We start from the raw sequence: 15,504 nt of genomic DNA, 5'->3' as shown, positions 1-15,504 counted from the left end.
CATACATGGACAGTGTAGTCACTCACTTCTCCTGTAGCGGAATCCCCAATCCCCGGCACTCCGCACTGTGAGGAGGAGGAGGAGAGAGAGCGCGAGCGACGGAATACATGGCCATCACTCGGGACACATTCCGGTGATGGCCGTGTATTACCCGGCCCCATAGACTTCTAAACGGCCGAAAATAGGGCATGTCCCAGGTTTCCCGGGCCGTCAAAAAATCGGTCGTGTGAATAGCCCCATTAGGGGTCCATTGTTCCTACTGCAGCCTGGTGACGGCCGATTTATGAACGGCCGTCACCCGGCCGGTAAACCCTGTCGTGTGTATAAGGGCTAATGCTAACACGAAGTTCTTGGTTTTTTTGGGGTTTTTTTTTCACATAAAACACTAACACAATTTTTTTTATAACACTTAGTAACACTCACTACACTTACTGACAAGCGACGTGACGGACACAAATGCTGCGGATTGACACGGACAACTGACACGACGGATTGACGCTATGAATTGACGTAGACGAGCTAGACAACTAAATCTAAATAATTTTAAAGTGAATTATGATGAAAAAAAAAATCTCCCTTATAGCCTGGGAGGTGGTGGGGGTCGCACACTGGGTTCAGGGGATCTGGAAATGAGGGGTTATTCTTTTTATTTCTCTCTGAGTGGCACACAACACGGCACAGGCTCTGATCTCTCCAAATTCTCTTCACACATGTTCACACGATTAACAAAATACGTCTGAAAATACGGAGCGGTTTTCAAGGGAAAACAGCACCTGATTTTCAGAAGTTTTTTGGGCAACTCGCGTTTTTCGAGACGTTTTTACGGCCGTTTTCAATAGAGTCTATGAGAAAACGGCTCCAAAAACGTCCCAAGAAGTGTCCTGCACTTCTTTTGACGAGCCGTCATTTTACGCGCCGTATTTTGACAGCGACGCATAAAATTACGCCTCAATTACGCCTGAAAATAGGTCGTGTGCACATACCCTAAGAGATCAGAGCCTGTGTCTAATAATTTTCACCTGGGCCCCAGGGTGAAAACGCACTGATTGGTGGATTTGAACAGACCCACCAATCACAGCCAATCGCCGGCAAAGGACGATGCTATTGGTCCATTGTCAGTCACAAGGGACATGGGGCAGGGAGGGGGGACCATAGTTCCCATTCTGGACTTCACTACAAGTCCCGGCAACGGTTTTTAAAACTTTAAAACACAGATCCACCGATCACATAGATACCTAACATTGGACCGCTATTCTGGGTCGATTGCTGGTGACTCGGGAGTGTTAGCTGTCGGGAACAGCTGCTCTCCTGGATCCCGTTGCACACGGTCACTCACAGTGTGCACTGGGAACGGTACAGTAACTTCCCGCGAGGACTTACAGTTGCGTCCTCGTGCGGGAAGGGGTTGTTGTAACCAGACAACCAGTTTATCCAATTCCACTAAATATGATTGAGTTCCATCAGTTTCCGGTTTATAAAATTTAATTGGCTATGTGTCCAGTTTTATTCCCTGAGGTGGTCAAGGAAAACATGCTAAAACATAAAAGTTACATTGATGGTCCAATAAATGTATATAATTTAGACACCCCGTCATTTCCTTTTTTTTGCATTACAAAGCAGTAAGATATTTGGATTTAGGGGTAATAATGCACACAGAAACCTCACTCATTTGAAGTGAAACAATGCATTTTACAAAGCAATAGTAGAAAAAAAAATCAATTTTGAATACATTCAGACCATGTGACCAAACTTGCTTTGAGGCAATAGTCAGAATGCGTATCACATGACTTATGGAGCCATTACAATGTAGCAAGGAACAGAAGATTAGGACACAGCTAACTGACAAAATATAACACAAAGGTAATGATAATTCAACAAAGAACCATATGACATAATGATACTATACGTTGTGTTAATAAATCAATGACCAGGGACTTATGTAGACTGATCTAATGCAGAAGGTTGATATGCTCACCATTGCAAACACTTCACAGCACTTACAAATAGTGGCTATGTACCGTTGCGAGAAAAAGTGGTATTACCTGGATTGCTGAATTGATTACTAATAATCTGTGGTCTGATATTAAAGCTGCATACACACTTCAGTCGGCCGTTGTACGGCCGCTAATGACTGTTCATTGAAACACGGGCCGCACACGGGTGGCTTCCGTGTGCAGTCCGTTGTTTCACGGACCAAATCAATGCAAAGGCCGAGACTGTTCCGTCAAAAATGGGCAGCAGTAGGACCTGCCCTATTTTTGATGGAACGGCCGCACGGTTCCGTTAAAACAACGGAAGAGTGCATGGCCCCATTGAAATCAATGTGTCAGGGTGCTATCCGTTAACAAAACAGATCGCACCCTGATGAAAAAAAACTGAAGTGGGCATGAGGCCTAAGTCCCAATTATAGACAAACACAATGTAACTAAACTAATAAACACACAAACAGCTGTAATGTTCATGTCTTGTATGGAGAACATTTAGTGAAGCCGTCGATCCCCCCTTTAGCAGCAACCACCTCAAACGTTTCCTGTAGCTGCAAATAACATTTGCACAACGTTGAGGAATTTTGGACCATTCCTCCCTGCAAACGTGTTTCAATTCATCAAGATTTCTGGGATGCCTCATGTGCACAGCCCTCTACAGGTCATGCCACAGCATCTCGATAGGGTTCAGGTCAGGACTCTCACTTGGTCATTCCAAAACACAAATCTTCTTTTTCAACCTTTCTTTGGTTGATTTACTAGAGTGCTTTGGGTCATTGTCTTGTTACATCACCCAACGTCTCTTCAGCTTGAGGTCATGGACTGCTGCCCTCATATTCTCCTGTAAAATGTTTTATACCTTTGAATTCATTGTCCCTCAATGGTCACAAGCCGTCCAGTCCCTGAGGCAGCTAAACTATGATGCTCCCTCCACCATGCTCCACAGTTGGGATGAGGTTTGAGTGTGCAGTTTTCTTTTTCCTCCAGACAAAGCGTTGTGCATTTGTGCAATAAAAGTTCCACTTGTGTCATCTGGACATAGAACATTTTCCCAGAAGCATTTTTTGAACATCCAGGTGGTCTCGGGCAAACTTAAGGGCCGCAATGTTGGTCTTGGACATCAGTGGCTTCCTTTGTGGTGTCCCGTGAATAGTGGACACATTAATAGAGGTTTTTGCAGTTTGCAGAACCTTTCAGTAGGTCTTTTGCTGTTACCTTTGGGATCGTTCTCACCTCTTTCAGCATTGCCCGTTGTGCGTGTAATCTTAACAGGACGCCCCCTCCTATGGAGAGTAGCAAAAGTCCTGTTTTCTCCATTTGTAGACAACTATCCATGGATTGATTTACACCCAGGTCTATAGCGATGATTTTGTAGCCTTTTCCAGCTTCACGCGTCTCTATAACACGTCTTCTACAAGTGGTTTGCCTCAAGGCATGGTTCACACTAACCAATCTTTCTAAAGAACTAATTTCTCAGTTATCAGGCGGTGTGTGCCTTTATTAAATGGGCAAAGCACCTGTGAAACCCACACGTCCAATCTCATCTCCTTAATTGAAACACCTTTGTCAATTAGCTTTTGGAGAAGTCATTACCACAGAGGTTCACTTACCTGCACTGTGGAGGTTTACACAATGTGCTCAATAAAAGACATGAACAGTACGTCTGTGTGTGTGTGTGATTCGCTTAAGTAGATTGGGTTTGTCTATATTTGTGACTGATAAAAATCAGACCACATTTTATTAGTAATCAATGCAGAAATCCAGGAAATTTCAAATGGGTCACTTTTTCTTACAATTGTATTAGGTAAACCAAGCCAGTATAGCATCAAAGAGGCCTGATTGGAGCTAGATTATCTGACAATCATAGAAATAAATGGGACAAGCTGCAGTACCAGGCACGGCCACCTGTACAAAAAAAAAAGTCTCTGTGCCTGTGTAGCAAAGCAAGTACCACAGCCCCTTGATTGTGCTGGTCAGCGGGGTCCCAAATGTCAGATCTTACCGATCAAACATTGATGGCCTATCGTAAGGTCCCAGAGTGTACCTTGAAGGAAGACACCTGAGAACATGTGTGTCACTGTCTCTTACTACTAAATGCACAGAAAATGGAACCTGATAATCTCAGAATACAAAACCTAAAACCACATATCGGTAAGAGCTTTATTTTTTTCAGTTATTTATTTTTTGTAGCTATTTGTCACTCAGCATATATAATATGTATTGGTGCAAACAGTTTTATAATACAATATCGTAAGTGATACAGCCATCTAACAATATATATATATATATTTCTTTTTATTCATTCATTCAGTCGAACATATTTACCCATAAATGTCGAGGACTCCAATAAATGAATCTTGCTTGGCAGAGGACAGTAGGGCTTTATTCACATGACTAACAATCCAGCTGAACAAGTATGCATAGATGTGTTTGGACAGAGCGTCTCTAGCATTGGTGGCTTGTAGCCGTGAAATTGGCTTGATAAATGTCTCAGCGGCAGTTACAAGTTTTCTATGGCAGAGCCAATGTGACATTTCCGCATAGTCCACTCCCATGAGATCACAAAATATAAGAAGAGGTTCATGTTTTGGCTGCAATTAAAATACAAAATCAAATTAAAAAAAATGTATAAATAAGTGACAAAGTCTTAATTTTTATTCCAAAAATAAATAATGGTGCTTCCCTAATTTTGTAATTAAAAACCCATGTGCACGAGTTCGCTTAGCTCATTAAATTAAATATATACTTTTTTCAGTTTTTCCTTAATTTAGACCTATACAAAAACACACTGAACCCCCTAAACTTACTACAAAGAGGACAGAACAAATAAAAACTTTTGCCAATTGTAGAAAGGTGGCTGTTGAGGAATGTTGGAGGGTAACTAAAAACGTTTGACAAACTTCCGACATATCATAGTGAATCAGAAATTTTGATTTGTGGGGTTACGAGCACTGAGAGCCCCACCAATCGCTAAAACAAAGCGGCAGAAGCGCTTGTGTGAGTGCTCAGCCTCTTCGTTTCTGTGAGGCTTTTTCCGGAAAGCTGATGTATCAGAGTACGGGCTCATAGACTTTCTATTGAGCCCGTACTTCGATACATTGATTTCCGGAAAAAACCGAACAGACACGAAGTGGCTGAGCGCTCACATGAGCGCTTCGTTCTAGCGATTGGTGGGGGTCTCAGTGCTCAGACCCCACCAATCAAAACTTCTGACAGGTCACTATGACATCTCAGAAGTTTGTCAAACGTTTAAAGTTACCCTTTAATACTGGTGTGTGTGTTTTGTTTTTTTAACTGTAGTGTCTTCTTTTCCTAACTGATCAGAGGGAAGCCCCAGCCTGTAATCCTCTTCCTAATAGATCAGCTGATTCCACTGCGGCAACTAAAGCATATTACTCCCTACAGACTTAATTTATGACTAAGGATCCAGGAAAGGGCAGCTCCCGCAACAACTTTTTTTGTGGGAAAACAATATAGATCAGCAGAATAATCCACTTCAAATCAATCTATTCCCCACAGTTAGTTGTGGTTGTTAGGTGCTGCCTATAGACATGAAGACTGCGTAAATTAGCCTGATCAGGGAACTATATGATAATGACATTACTTCAGCAGGTGCAATCCTTCCTCAAGTAAAGGTCCCCCATCCCAACATTAGATAAGCATGTGCCGAAAACGACACCATAAAAAAAGTCTAACTACAAACATAACATAGTTACGAACGATGAGAAAAATACAGAAGTCCATCCAGTTTAACTTTATTTCCAGTTGATCCAGAGGAAGGCCACAAAAATTATTTCCTGACCTCAATACAGCAATCAGAATAAATCCCTGGATCAATTAAACATCTACCAAATCTTGTAACCATAAGGGTATGTTCACACAACCTATTTTCGGGCGTTTTACGCCTCGTATAGCGCCTGAAAAGACGGCTCCATTACGTCTGCAAACATCTGCCCATTGCTTGCAATGGGTATTACGATGTTCTATTCAGACGAGGTGTAATTTTACGCATCGCTGTCAAAAGACGGCGCATAAAAAGACACCCGCGTCAAAGAAGTGCAGGACACTTCTTGGGACGTTTTTGGAGCGGTTTTTCATGGACTCCAATGAAGAACAGCTCCAATTACGTCCGTAATGGACGCCATGAAAAACGCGAGTACATGCAAAAATGTCTGAAATTCAGGAGCTGTTTTCGCCTGAAAACAGCTCTGTAATTTCAGACGTATTTTGCGTTATCGTGTGAACATACCCTAACTTATAAAATATTACTTTCATGAAAATGCTAAACATTTCAATGAATTTGCCATGACAACATTCTTCTTCAGAAAGTTCCATAGTCTCCCTGCTCTTATGGAAAATAATTCCCTTCTATGTTTATGTGGATATCTTTGGATGCTCCTTTGTAATAGTTACAGTTCTGGGTATAAACGGATCATGAGAGAAATCTCTGTATTGACCTTTGATATATAAAATATGGCAGTGAATGAATTATAATATGTTCTAGTTGACATATATATATATATATATATATATACACATACACACACACACAAACACACACACACACACTATGCAATGCTAAACAAGACTTACCGGAATTAAACAACTGTCAGAATCCCGCGACTTAATCTCCACATTTCCCAAGTGGAGTATGGCAGCTAAAATCCGAAAGATTCCATTCTGATACTGATCTCCGATTCCTTAAAACAGCAGTATACGCAAAATGATCAATTACACGTAGACTTAAAAAGGGGATTTCCAGAGAGAGAATGCCAAAGGCCTTTCTTCAGGATAGGCCGTTAAAATCTGATCAGTGAATCTCATACTGTCAAAGCGCTGACGCACTTGTAGCGGCGCTTTACAGTATTGAGTAGTAAAGGGAAGGGGAATCAGGGCTCGTATGAGCGCCGCAGCTGGTCAGTGGAGATCCTGAGAGTCGGACCACCAGTGATCAGATATTGATGGCCTATCTTGAGGACAGGTCATCAATTTTCTTTCTCCGGAAAACCACTTTAACAAGGCATATTTAGTAGATATAACAGTGGTCAAAGGAAGGGACACAGCACAACCCACCTAGTAATGAGCAAGCGTGCCTTGTGTTCTTTAGCTCTTTTGCGTCATCAACTCCATCAATCACAGGGCTTCTCCCTTGCTTGGTATAGTGGAAACTGTTGGCACTCCCTATTATAAAGAAGTTACATGCATTACAAAATGTGATCACCATTTGTGGGAAAAAATGAAATGGAAATACCTTAAAATAACCTAAAAAGAGGAACTGTAATCCCCTGGACTGGGGTTTGGTCTTACATTGCATTTAGCATGCAGAACAGAGTTCTTAGGCCATACGGACCCGAGTGATGCATTGCTGTTCTTCTCTCCAGTGTGCAGTAACTAACAATGATGCAATGATAGGGAGCAAAGATTTTCTCATTCACTGACTAAGTTATTTTTATAACCAATGTCATATGGAAAAATTAAAGTGACATCACACATGGTCACATAGCATATATCCATAGGACCCAATGAAAACCAACTGCAGGTGACAGGTGCGGTGATACCGGCAGCTTGACACTACCTCCTGAATGTCTGCCATGTGGGCCTAGCTATCTTCCAAACCAGTAAAGAGGCCTTGTAATATCTGTCACATACCAAGTTTAAGGACATTGAACTCTGGTAGAGAGGCAGATGCACACAGTTGGTAAAATATGTGATAATTTCTTTCCTCTTCTGCCTAAAAACAAAGAATATACATAGAGAAAAGCCAATACAAATATTACTGCATAGCAAACACAAAGGGAAAACTCAGAATTAATTGAAAACGATGGAAGATGTCTGGCTCAGCAAGCATTAAATCTCACAGGTAACCCTATGCGTATTGAGCAGTGTACAGGCTTATTCAGTCTTCATTTATATATGCAGAAACTCTATTCATTTAGATTTTGGAAACATTTCAGTTCTAAAAAAGGTGCATAATGACTAATAAAATAATCAATAATGCAAACTATTGATGGCTTGATTCTATAGGAATTTCTAACCTTCTCTTATTACTGAACCAGTCTAAGGCAAGATCTAAATCATACTATATCATAGCCTATGAAGTCAGATAACAGAAGATGGGTGGCCATGAATGAAGGCCAGATTAATCACAGTAAGATTAACCCACTGCAGACTACTTTGTACAGCTGTTCTGATATTACATCATAAGATCACTGAATAGGAGGTCTACAACAGTTAGGGACCATGAAATGTACAGTGGCTGGGGAAATGCGATACAAAATAGTGTGTGCGCTAATGTGTATATATTGATGGAGTCCTAGTAACCACTTAAAGGGAACCCGTCATGCGGAAAATGCAGTCTGATCAGATGGCAGCATATTATAGACGACGAGGAGATGAACAGGTTAATGTATATTTGTGTAGCAAAAGATTCAGTATAACTTATTTATTCATTTAAACCTATGCTCATTCCGGGCTTAGGAGTTCAGTGGGTGATCCTACTCAGAAATTGATAGCACTCCTTGTATACAAGTGTGCATACAGAGATCGCTATAAGTGATTAGGACCGCCCACTGGACTCCTAAGCCCAGAATGAGGAGCGTTTTAAATAAATATTTACAAGTTATACTGAATCTTTTGCTACAAAACTATATATCAATCTGCTCAGCTCGTCCTGCTCTATAACATGCTGCCCACAGATCAGACAGCATTTTCAACATGGCAGGTGCCCTTTAAATAGTAAACATTGATCAGCCATTTTCAAGGTCATTACTAATAGTGCAGTAAAAGAAAAGGAAAAAAAAAATTAAAATAAAAAAATACTCAGAATCTCCTGTATAGACAGCAAAAAATGTTTTTTTTTTTCTAGGACCATTTTGATACATGAATGTGCTGTTCCCTCATGTTTACAGTCAGGCGGCGCATACAAGGAGCAATATTTATCTGTCCAATCAAAGCATCAGGCTAAGGCCAACTATAAAGCATTGCTAAGGATCAGAAGCGATCAACAATAACATAAGGACATTTTCATTTTTTTTTATCAATCATTACACGATCCCTCTTATTTTCAATGACCAGGGATGATGGTGAGAGATCATAGTGTGAATGGCTGTCATTCACTATTACAGTGAAGCTCATACCTGAAACACCACTCTTGATTTCTCCAGTAAGTATGTCCTCATGTGAGCACCAATTATCCGGTACCTCTTATCAAAACCAATCTCTATGTATTTTCCAAAGCGACTACTGTTGTCATTCCTTGTGGTCTTTGCATTCCCGATTGCCTTTAAAAAAAAAAAGAATTCACAAGCTAAAAATAATGCAAGATCAATGAGGAGAATATAAACTTAGATGCATTCTCTTTTTGTATGTTAATAAAGCTTAAAGGGGTTTTCCAAAACAAAAATTAAAATTTTTAAATGTGAGATTCTGGTTAGGGATGGTGTAAGAACACTGCCCAGCTTTTTTTTTTTTATTCAATTTACTTACTGCACTCGCGCTGCGGTCGATTTGCGCTTTGTTTACTTCTGATTCTTCCGCTTGTCGGCCGTTTCCTGTAAGGCTCATTGCTTAAATTTGGCACAGGCGCTGTGACCGCAACGGATTGGGCATACGTGGTGAACACGGTTTGTGTAGCAACCACGCATGCTCAGAGACGGCTGAGAAAGAGGACCAGGTCCGCCCCTTCTCTCAGTGTATAGTGACGTCAGAAATGATGTACCCGTTCATTGAGCTGGCCGGAAAAGGGAAGTAATAGCTGATGTACGGGCAGGGCCAGAAGTTCTGATTTTACTGTTGGAGACGCATCACGTGACCGGCTTTGAAATCGGGTGTTCGAAACAACAATGCAAACGCAAGTACATTATAAACTGCATTCATTTTAGATGTTCAGTTAAATATGATTAAGTAAATTGGTTCCGGAAAACCCCTTTAATTGTATAATTAAATGTTATGCAAAGGTCTAATACACAGTTTTTTTTAGTAGGCAGTAAATGAGAACTTCCAAACACATCAATAAAAAAAATAAAAAAAAAAATAAAAAAGTTAGGACTCGGCAGCAAATTTTTCAGTGTGTTGGTAACTGGCTCCTGGGAAAACAGCTCCTGATTTTTAGCCGTTTTTTAAGCAACTCGCGTTTTTCACTGCCGTTTTTGGAGGCGTTTTTCTATAGAGTCAATGAAAAACGGCTCAAGAAGTGACATGCATTTTTTCGCGGCCGTTTTTCAAAACGCCCACGTAAAAAAACGCCCAGTCAGAACAGAATGCTGTATTTCCCAATGGGCAGATGTTTGAAGGCGTTCTGCTTCCGATTTCTCGGCCGTTTACAGCCCGAAAAACGGCCGAAAATAAGCTGTGTGAACATACCCTAACAATAGCTTATTCACATACATCCAATTACTTTAAAAGCACCAATTGATTTCCCTTTTTACCTATAGCCCAGACAATATACCGTACTGATACGTTTTAAGACATTTTATCTCAACCAATTCTCACTCTCAGTGCGGACTTGAGCATTAATAATCGGAAAGAATGTATAAAATTCCACAGATCTAGGTTTAACTACTAATTGGTTTATGCATTCACCCATGTGACCCTCCTCACCCATGTAAAATGGCCTAAAAATTCTCAAAAATCACTGGTGGAGAACATATCCAATTAACCCACAAAAGAGATGTCGCCTGCATATGAAGGATATGTCATTAAAGGGGAACTGTCGCCTCTCCGGACATGTCTGTTTTACTAAATAATTGCATTCCCTATGAAATAACATTGCTGGAGAATTTTTTTTTTAGAACTCGACATTAATACCGTTCCTCTGTTATTCCTCCCAGTAATATGTTAATAAATTGACAACTGGTGTTACCTGTGTATTTCCCTACACATACTGACAATGTCCAATCAGTGCTAACAGAGTGAGTCTGTGGGGACAAGCCTCTTTGACAAGTGAAAAAGTGACATTCAGTTGTTCATTTATTTCTAGGAGGAATAAGAGAGGAATGGCACAAAGCAGAGTTCTAAAAAAATAAAAAAAAGTTTCACAATTCATTCGTGGGAAATTCAAATATTTACTAAAAATAGACACGTCAGGAGAGGTGACAGGTCCTCTATAATGATAGTCCTGACATACTTCGTGCAATATATTGCAGAAAATGCTGAATGGCAACAGCTGTTACAAACTTCCAAAAAGCTGTGTGCAGATGTAGCAGAGGCGAGTGTCATTTTTGCACAGCTCATCTTGACATGGTGTTATCTGCATAGGACGGTCTGCAGGTAAACCTACCGACGCGTCGAAACACAGCGATTATAGAAGTGCAAAATAATGAACAAATGACTAATTCAGCTTTGTGGTTGCAAGATACTAGCAAAAAAAAAAATCAAGATAAAAAAAAAAAAGAAGAAGAAAAGTGAAGTAGAACATTTCCTAGGCATGTAAATAAGACATATAGAGCAGACGAGTAAGTGTTTTATGAATAAACAGAAGCCCGCTATAATGCTAGACAGCACCCTCCTGCATATAGACATCAGACGGTATTATGACGTGTCTTTCCACATGATTCTTGACTTGCATGTAAAAACCAGACTAAAATACATTATTCTCCGTGGCAAGTCTGTACAAGAGAAGGTAGTGTCCTCGAGCTCCTACGCGGCTGCCATGTGATAGGTATTTTTAGGTTGTTGCATTTGTACACAGTCCTTCTATCCACTCAGGAGGTGCTTTAAATATTTTATGATCTGTGGGATTCTGGGAAAAGATGCAGCAAGCGAGTGTTCATATGAATATCATGAGCATTGATTTCCTGGCCTTTTTATTGACCAGGTTAATGGTGGTCACTGACCTAGTGAGACTGTTGTATCATTTAAGAGCAAGTTCACAACTAGCACTTAGTTATGTGGATAAAGGTCGAAACCATGAACCATTCATGAATATTGGGAGAGCTGAACAGGCCGAAGCACGAGACATCCATGATTGATAGATACAGAGTGTTCCAAAAATCCCAGTCTATATCTATATATACCACAAAATTTAAACCTTGTTAAATCGAAATTTAGTTTAAATCGAGTTGTGTTTTACAGTTTCCGGTCTTTGAAAGCCACAGTTTACAGTAATGAAAAGATCATAATATAAAGATGTTAGCACTGCCGACGTGGAACCCTAGGGCTGAATCTAGAAGTTTTGTGTATGTTTCTTTGTTGGAATCTACTCATCTTGAAGAGCTGTTTAAGGCTGCGTTCACACACAACCTAAAAATGTGTTGCATGTGGATATTAGTGCATATATATCCATGGATTTTTCCATTTGCATAGCAATGAATAATAACCTCTGCATTTCTGCAACAGATATTGTAGGGACTGCTGTGGATTTAAAGATCCGCAGCATGCCTAGAGTCCGCTACAGATTTGTTGTACTTTGTGCGGAATTCTGCAAAAAATAGGCAAGTTTAAACATAGACTAAAGGGTGAGGATTTTTTCTGTGGCATAAATGGGTGTGGTGTAATTGAAGTGGGCGCGGTTGGACCCAAGTAACATAGTACTGAAATGCACTGCCCAAATATGGTCATCCAGTTCAAAAATAATACTGCAGTACAGAGCCACATAATGCTGCCATACAGTGCACAAATAATAACACCATTAGCAGTGTGCGGAAATAAAATAATTCAGATTAATTATATGTATGCACCCAGGGGCATAACCAAGACAGACTGGGCCCCATAGCAAACCATTGACTGGGCCCCCTACCCCCACAACCAATGCCCCCCACCCCATAACCCTCGCCCTCCCAACAATGAACATTTATCAGTTCTGTGTGCAATGTAAAAATACAGCTAGGCTGGCAAGTGTACTCATATTAACCTTACAAATATTGTAACAAACAGTTATGCACTGATAATGTAAAATTGTATCACTTAATTATGTGATTTAATGGTCATAATAATAAAAAAAAACTGAACTGCTCTAGAGCCTCCTCAGCCATGTAAGGCGCGAGACACCTAGACTGGACCGTTGTGTAGGCCGACGTGACCCAGTGATGTCATCGCACCAGCCTGCGCAGGAATCCTGTCCCAGCATCTTATATGCTGTAGCCTAGTGAATGGTGGTGCAGGGAGCTAAAACCCTGCTCCACCATAGTATTCCTGCAGTGGGCCCCGTAGCAGCCGCTATTGTTGCTATAGTGGTAGTTCCGCCACTGCATGCACGCAAGTGTCTATTTAAACATTCTGAGGATTGCAAGACAGCCGATTGTGACAAAGTCACAATCGTTAAAGTGTTTAAAAACGAAGAAAAATCAGAGGAATTGACGGGTCTAAACTTACAGAATGGAAGGTATAATGCAGTTCATTTACTAAACATGTGGGGAGGGAGCTGGCCTTGCTACATAAATCTTACAGTAATAGGTATTCCTGGATTTGTTGGTTGCTTCTTCACTTTCTCATAGTTCAAATATCTAAGGAAGTAAATACCCAGGGTGTTTACATAACAACTGTAAACAAGATATAGTTTTTTCTAAAGCACAATGCACCATTTATTCTGAAAGCCATGACTGACAATGCTGATCAATCTTTCAACCCTTGGGAAATTGGTCATAAGACTGTAGTCAGACACACTGTTGAATTTATTCTTGTATGAAGAACATTCTTCTTTTTTTCTCTAGGGCCAATGTAAGTTTTTTTTTTTAAAGATAAAAAAAACTTCTACAATACGAATGTATGAATATATATATATATATATATATATATATATATATATATATATACACACATATACACACTGAGAGTGAGAGTGTGTGAGAGTGAGAGTGTGTGAGAGTGAAAGTGTGTGTGTAGTGGCAGGAAGGAGGTGAAGGGAACAAGTGAGCCCTAATCTACACGCCGCCCTGTCCCTGCCTACTTGCAACGACCCGCCCTAGGCGACGGGGTACAACTTGGCGGCGGTCCCTACGCTGTCTAAGTGCAAGGGAGTACAAACAGGGAACACGCAAGGGAAGGGGCAGTAGCCCACGGAACGGTGAATGAGTCAGTCAGGATCAGGATGTAGTGGAGTATACCAACGAGAGCACGGAGCAGGAAGCAAGCCAGGGGCAAAGCGAAGCAGGATCAGCGGAACTGAAGCAAGGCAGAAGCACGGCAGAAGCAGGCTGGAGCAAGGCACCAGTGGGGCCAGGAATCCAAGAAGAATAACAAGCACTGAGGAAGAGAACACGGCAGGTATAAATGGACAGGGGGCGGAGCTAACTCCGACTGACCAGGCCGCGATAGGCTCTCCCACTCCTGAGCCTGCCACCCTGGTTGGTGGGTGCCGGTGTCAGTCTAAGAGGTCTGGCCTCAGGTGTCGACTGATTAATCCCGGGAGTATACACAGTCGTAGTACCTGGCAGATCCTTTACAGTACTCCCCCTTTTATGAGGGGCCACCGGACCCTTACTAAGAGGACCCGGTTTAGTGGGGAAGAGAAGGTGGAACCTCCTGATCAATACCCCAGCGTGAACATCACGAGCAGGTACCTAAGTCCTCTCCTCCGGCCCGTATCCTCTCCAATGGACCAGGTACTGGAGGGAGCCCTGGATCATCCTACTGTCCATAATCTTGGCCACCTCGAATTCCACCCCCTCAGGGGTGAGAACGGGAACAGGAGGTTTCCTCGAGGGGGACCAGGACGGGGAGCAGCGTTTAAGGAGGGAGGCATGGAAGACGTCATGTATGCGAAAGGATGGGGGCAGCTCCAGACGGAAGGATACAGGGTTGAGGACTTCAATGATCTTATAAGGTCCAATAAATCGGGGAGCAAACTTCCTGGACGGGACCTTAAGGCGCAAGTTCCTGGACGACAACCAGACCAGATCCCCGACGACAAACCGGGGGTTAGCAGAACGTCTACTATCAGCCTGAATCTTTTGTACGCTCTGGGACGCCTCTAGGTTCTTCTGAACCTGGGCCCAGACTGTGCACAGTTCCCGATGAACGTCCTCTACCTCGGGATTATTGGAACAACCAGGAGAAACGGAGGAGAACCTTGGGTTAAACCCGAAATTACAGAAAAACGGGGAGACCCCTGACGAGTTACTGACCCGGTTATTCAGGGAAAATTCGGCAAGGGGAAGGAATGAGACCCAATCAAATTGACAGTCAGAGATGAAACACCTTAAATATTGTTCCAGGGATTGGTTAGTCCTTTCCGTTTGGCCATTAGTTTCAGGATGGAAGGCGGAGGAGAAGGACAGATCAATCTCCAACTTTTTACAAAAAGCTCTCCAAAATAATGAAACAAATTGTACCCCTCTGTCAGAAACGATATTGACTGGGGCCCAATGGAGACGCAGGATGTGTTTAACAAACAAAGAAGCTAACGTCTTGGCGTTAGGTAGTTTCTTAAGGGGCACAAAGTGGCACATCTTGCTGAAGCTGTCTACTACCACCCACACCACCGACTTGCCCTGAGATGGAGGCAAATCGGTGATAAAATCCATGGAGATATGGGTCCAAGGTCTCTGGGGAATGGGCAAGGAACGTAGTAAGCCCGCATGTC

At 41.8% G+C, this 15,504-nt stretch overlaps 1 protein-coding gene across 4 annotated transcripts in view; it reads right to left on the bottom strand.

Annotated features, from left to right (window-relative positions):
* The window catches only part of MYO5A (myosin VA), a 173,039-nt gene that overhangs the window by 66,902 nt on the left and 90,633 nt on the right, over positions 1 to 15,504 (bottom strand). For all 4 annotated transcript variants that reach the window (XM_075857988.1, XM_075857990.1, XM_075857987.1 and 1 more), the window contains 5 exons: positions 9,122 to 9,265; positions 7,635 to 7,716; positions 7,059 to 7,166; positions 6,579 to 6,685; positions 4,311 to 4,576 (listed from right to left, as the gene is read on the bottom strand). In XM_075857988.1, coding sequence (XP_075714103.1) covers positions 4,311 to 4,576; positions 6,579 to 6,685; positions 7,059 to 7,166; positions 7,635 to 7,716; positions 9,122 to 9,265 — 707 coding nt within the window. The remainder of the gene's footprint in view (positions 1 to 4,310; positions 4,577 to 6,578; positions 6,686 to 7,058; positions 7,167 to 7,634; positions 7,717 to 9,121; positions 9,266 to 15,504) is intronic.

This window comes from Rhinoderma darwinii, chromosome 3 (genome assembly GCF_050947455.1).
Source record: "Rhinoderma darwinii isolate aRhiDar2 chromosome 3, aRhiDar2.hap1, whole genome shotgun sequence".
Classification (NCBI taxonomy): Eukaryota; Metazoa; Chordata; class Amphibia; order Anura; family Rhinodermatidae; genus Rhinoderma; species Rhinoderma darwinii.
The sequence above is the reverse complement of the archived record's forward strand: the minus strand, read 5'-3'. Positions and strand labels throughout refer to the sequence as shown.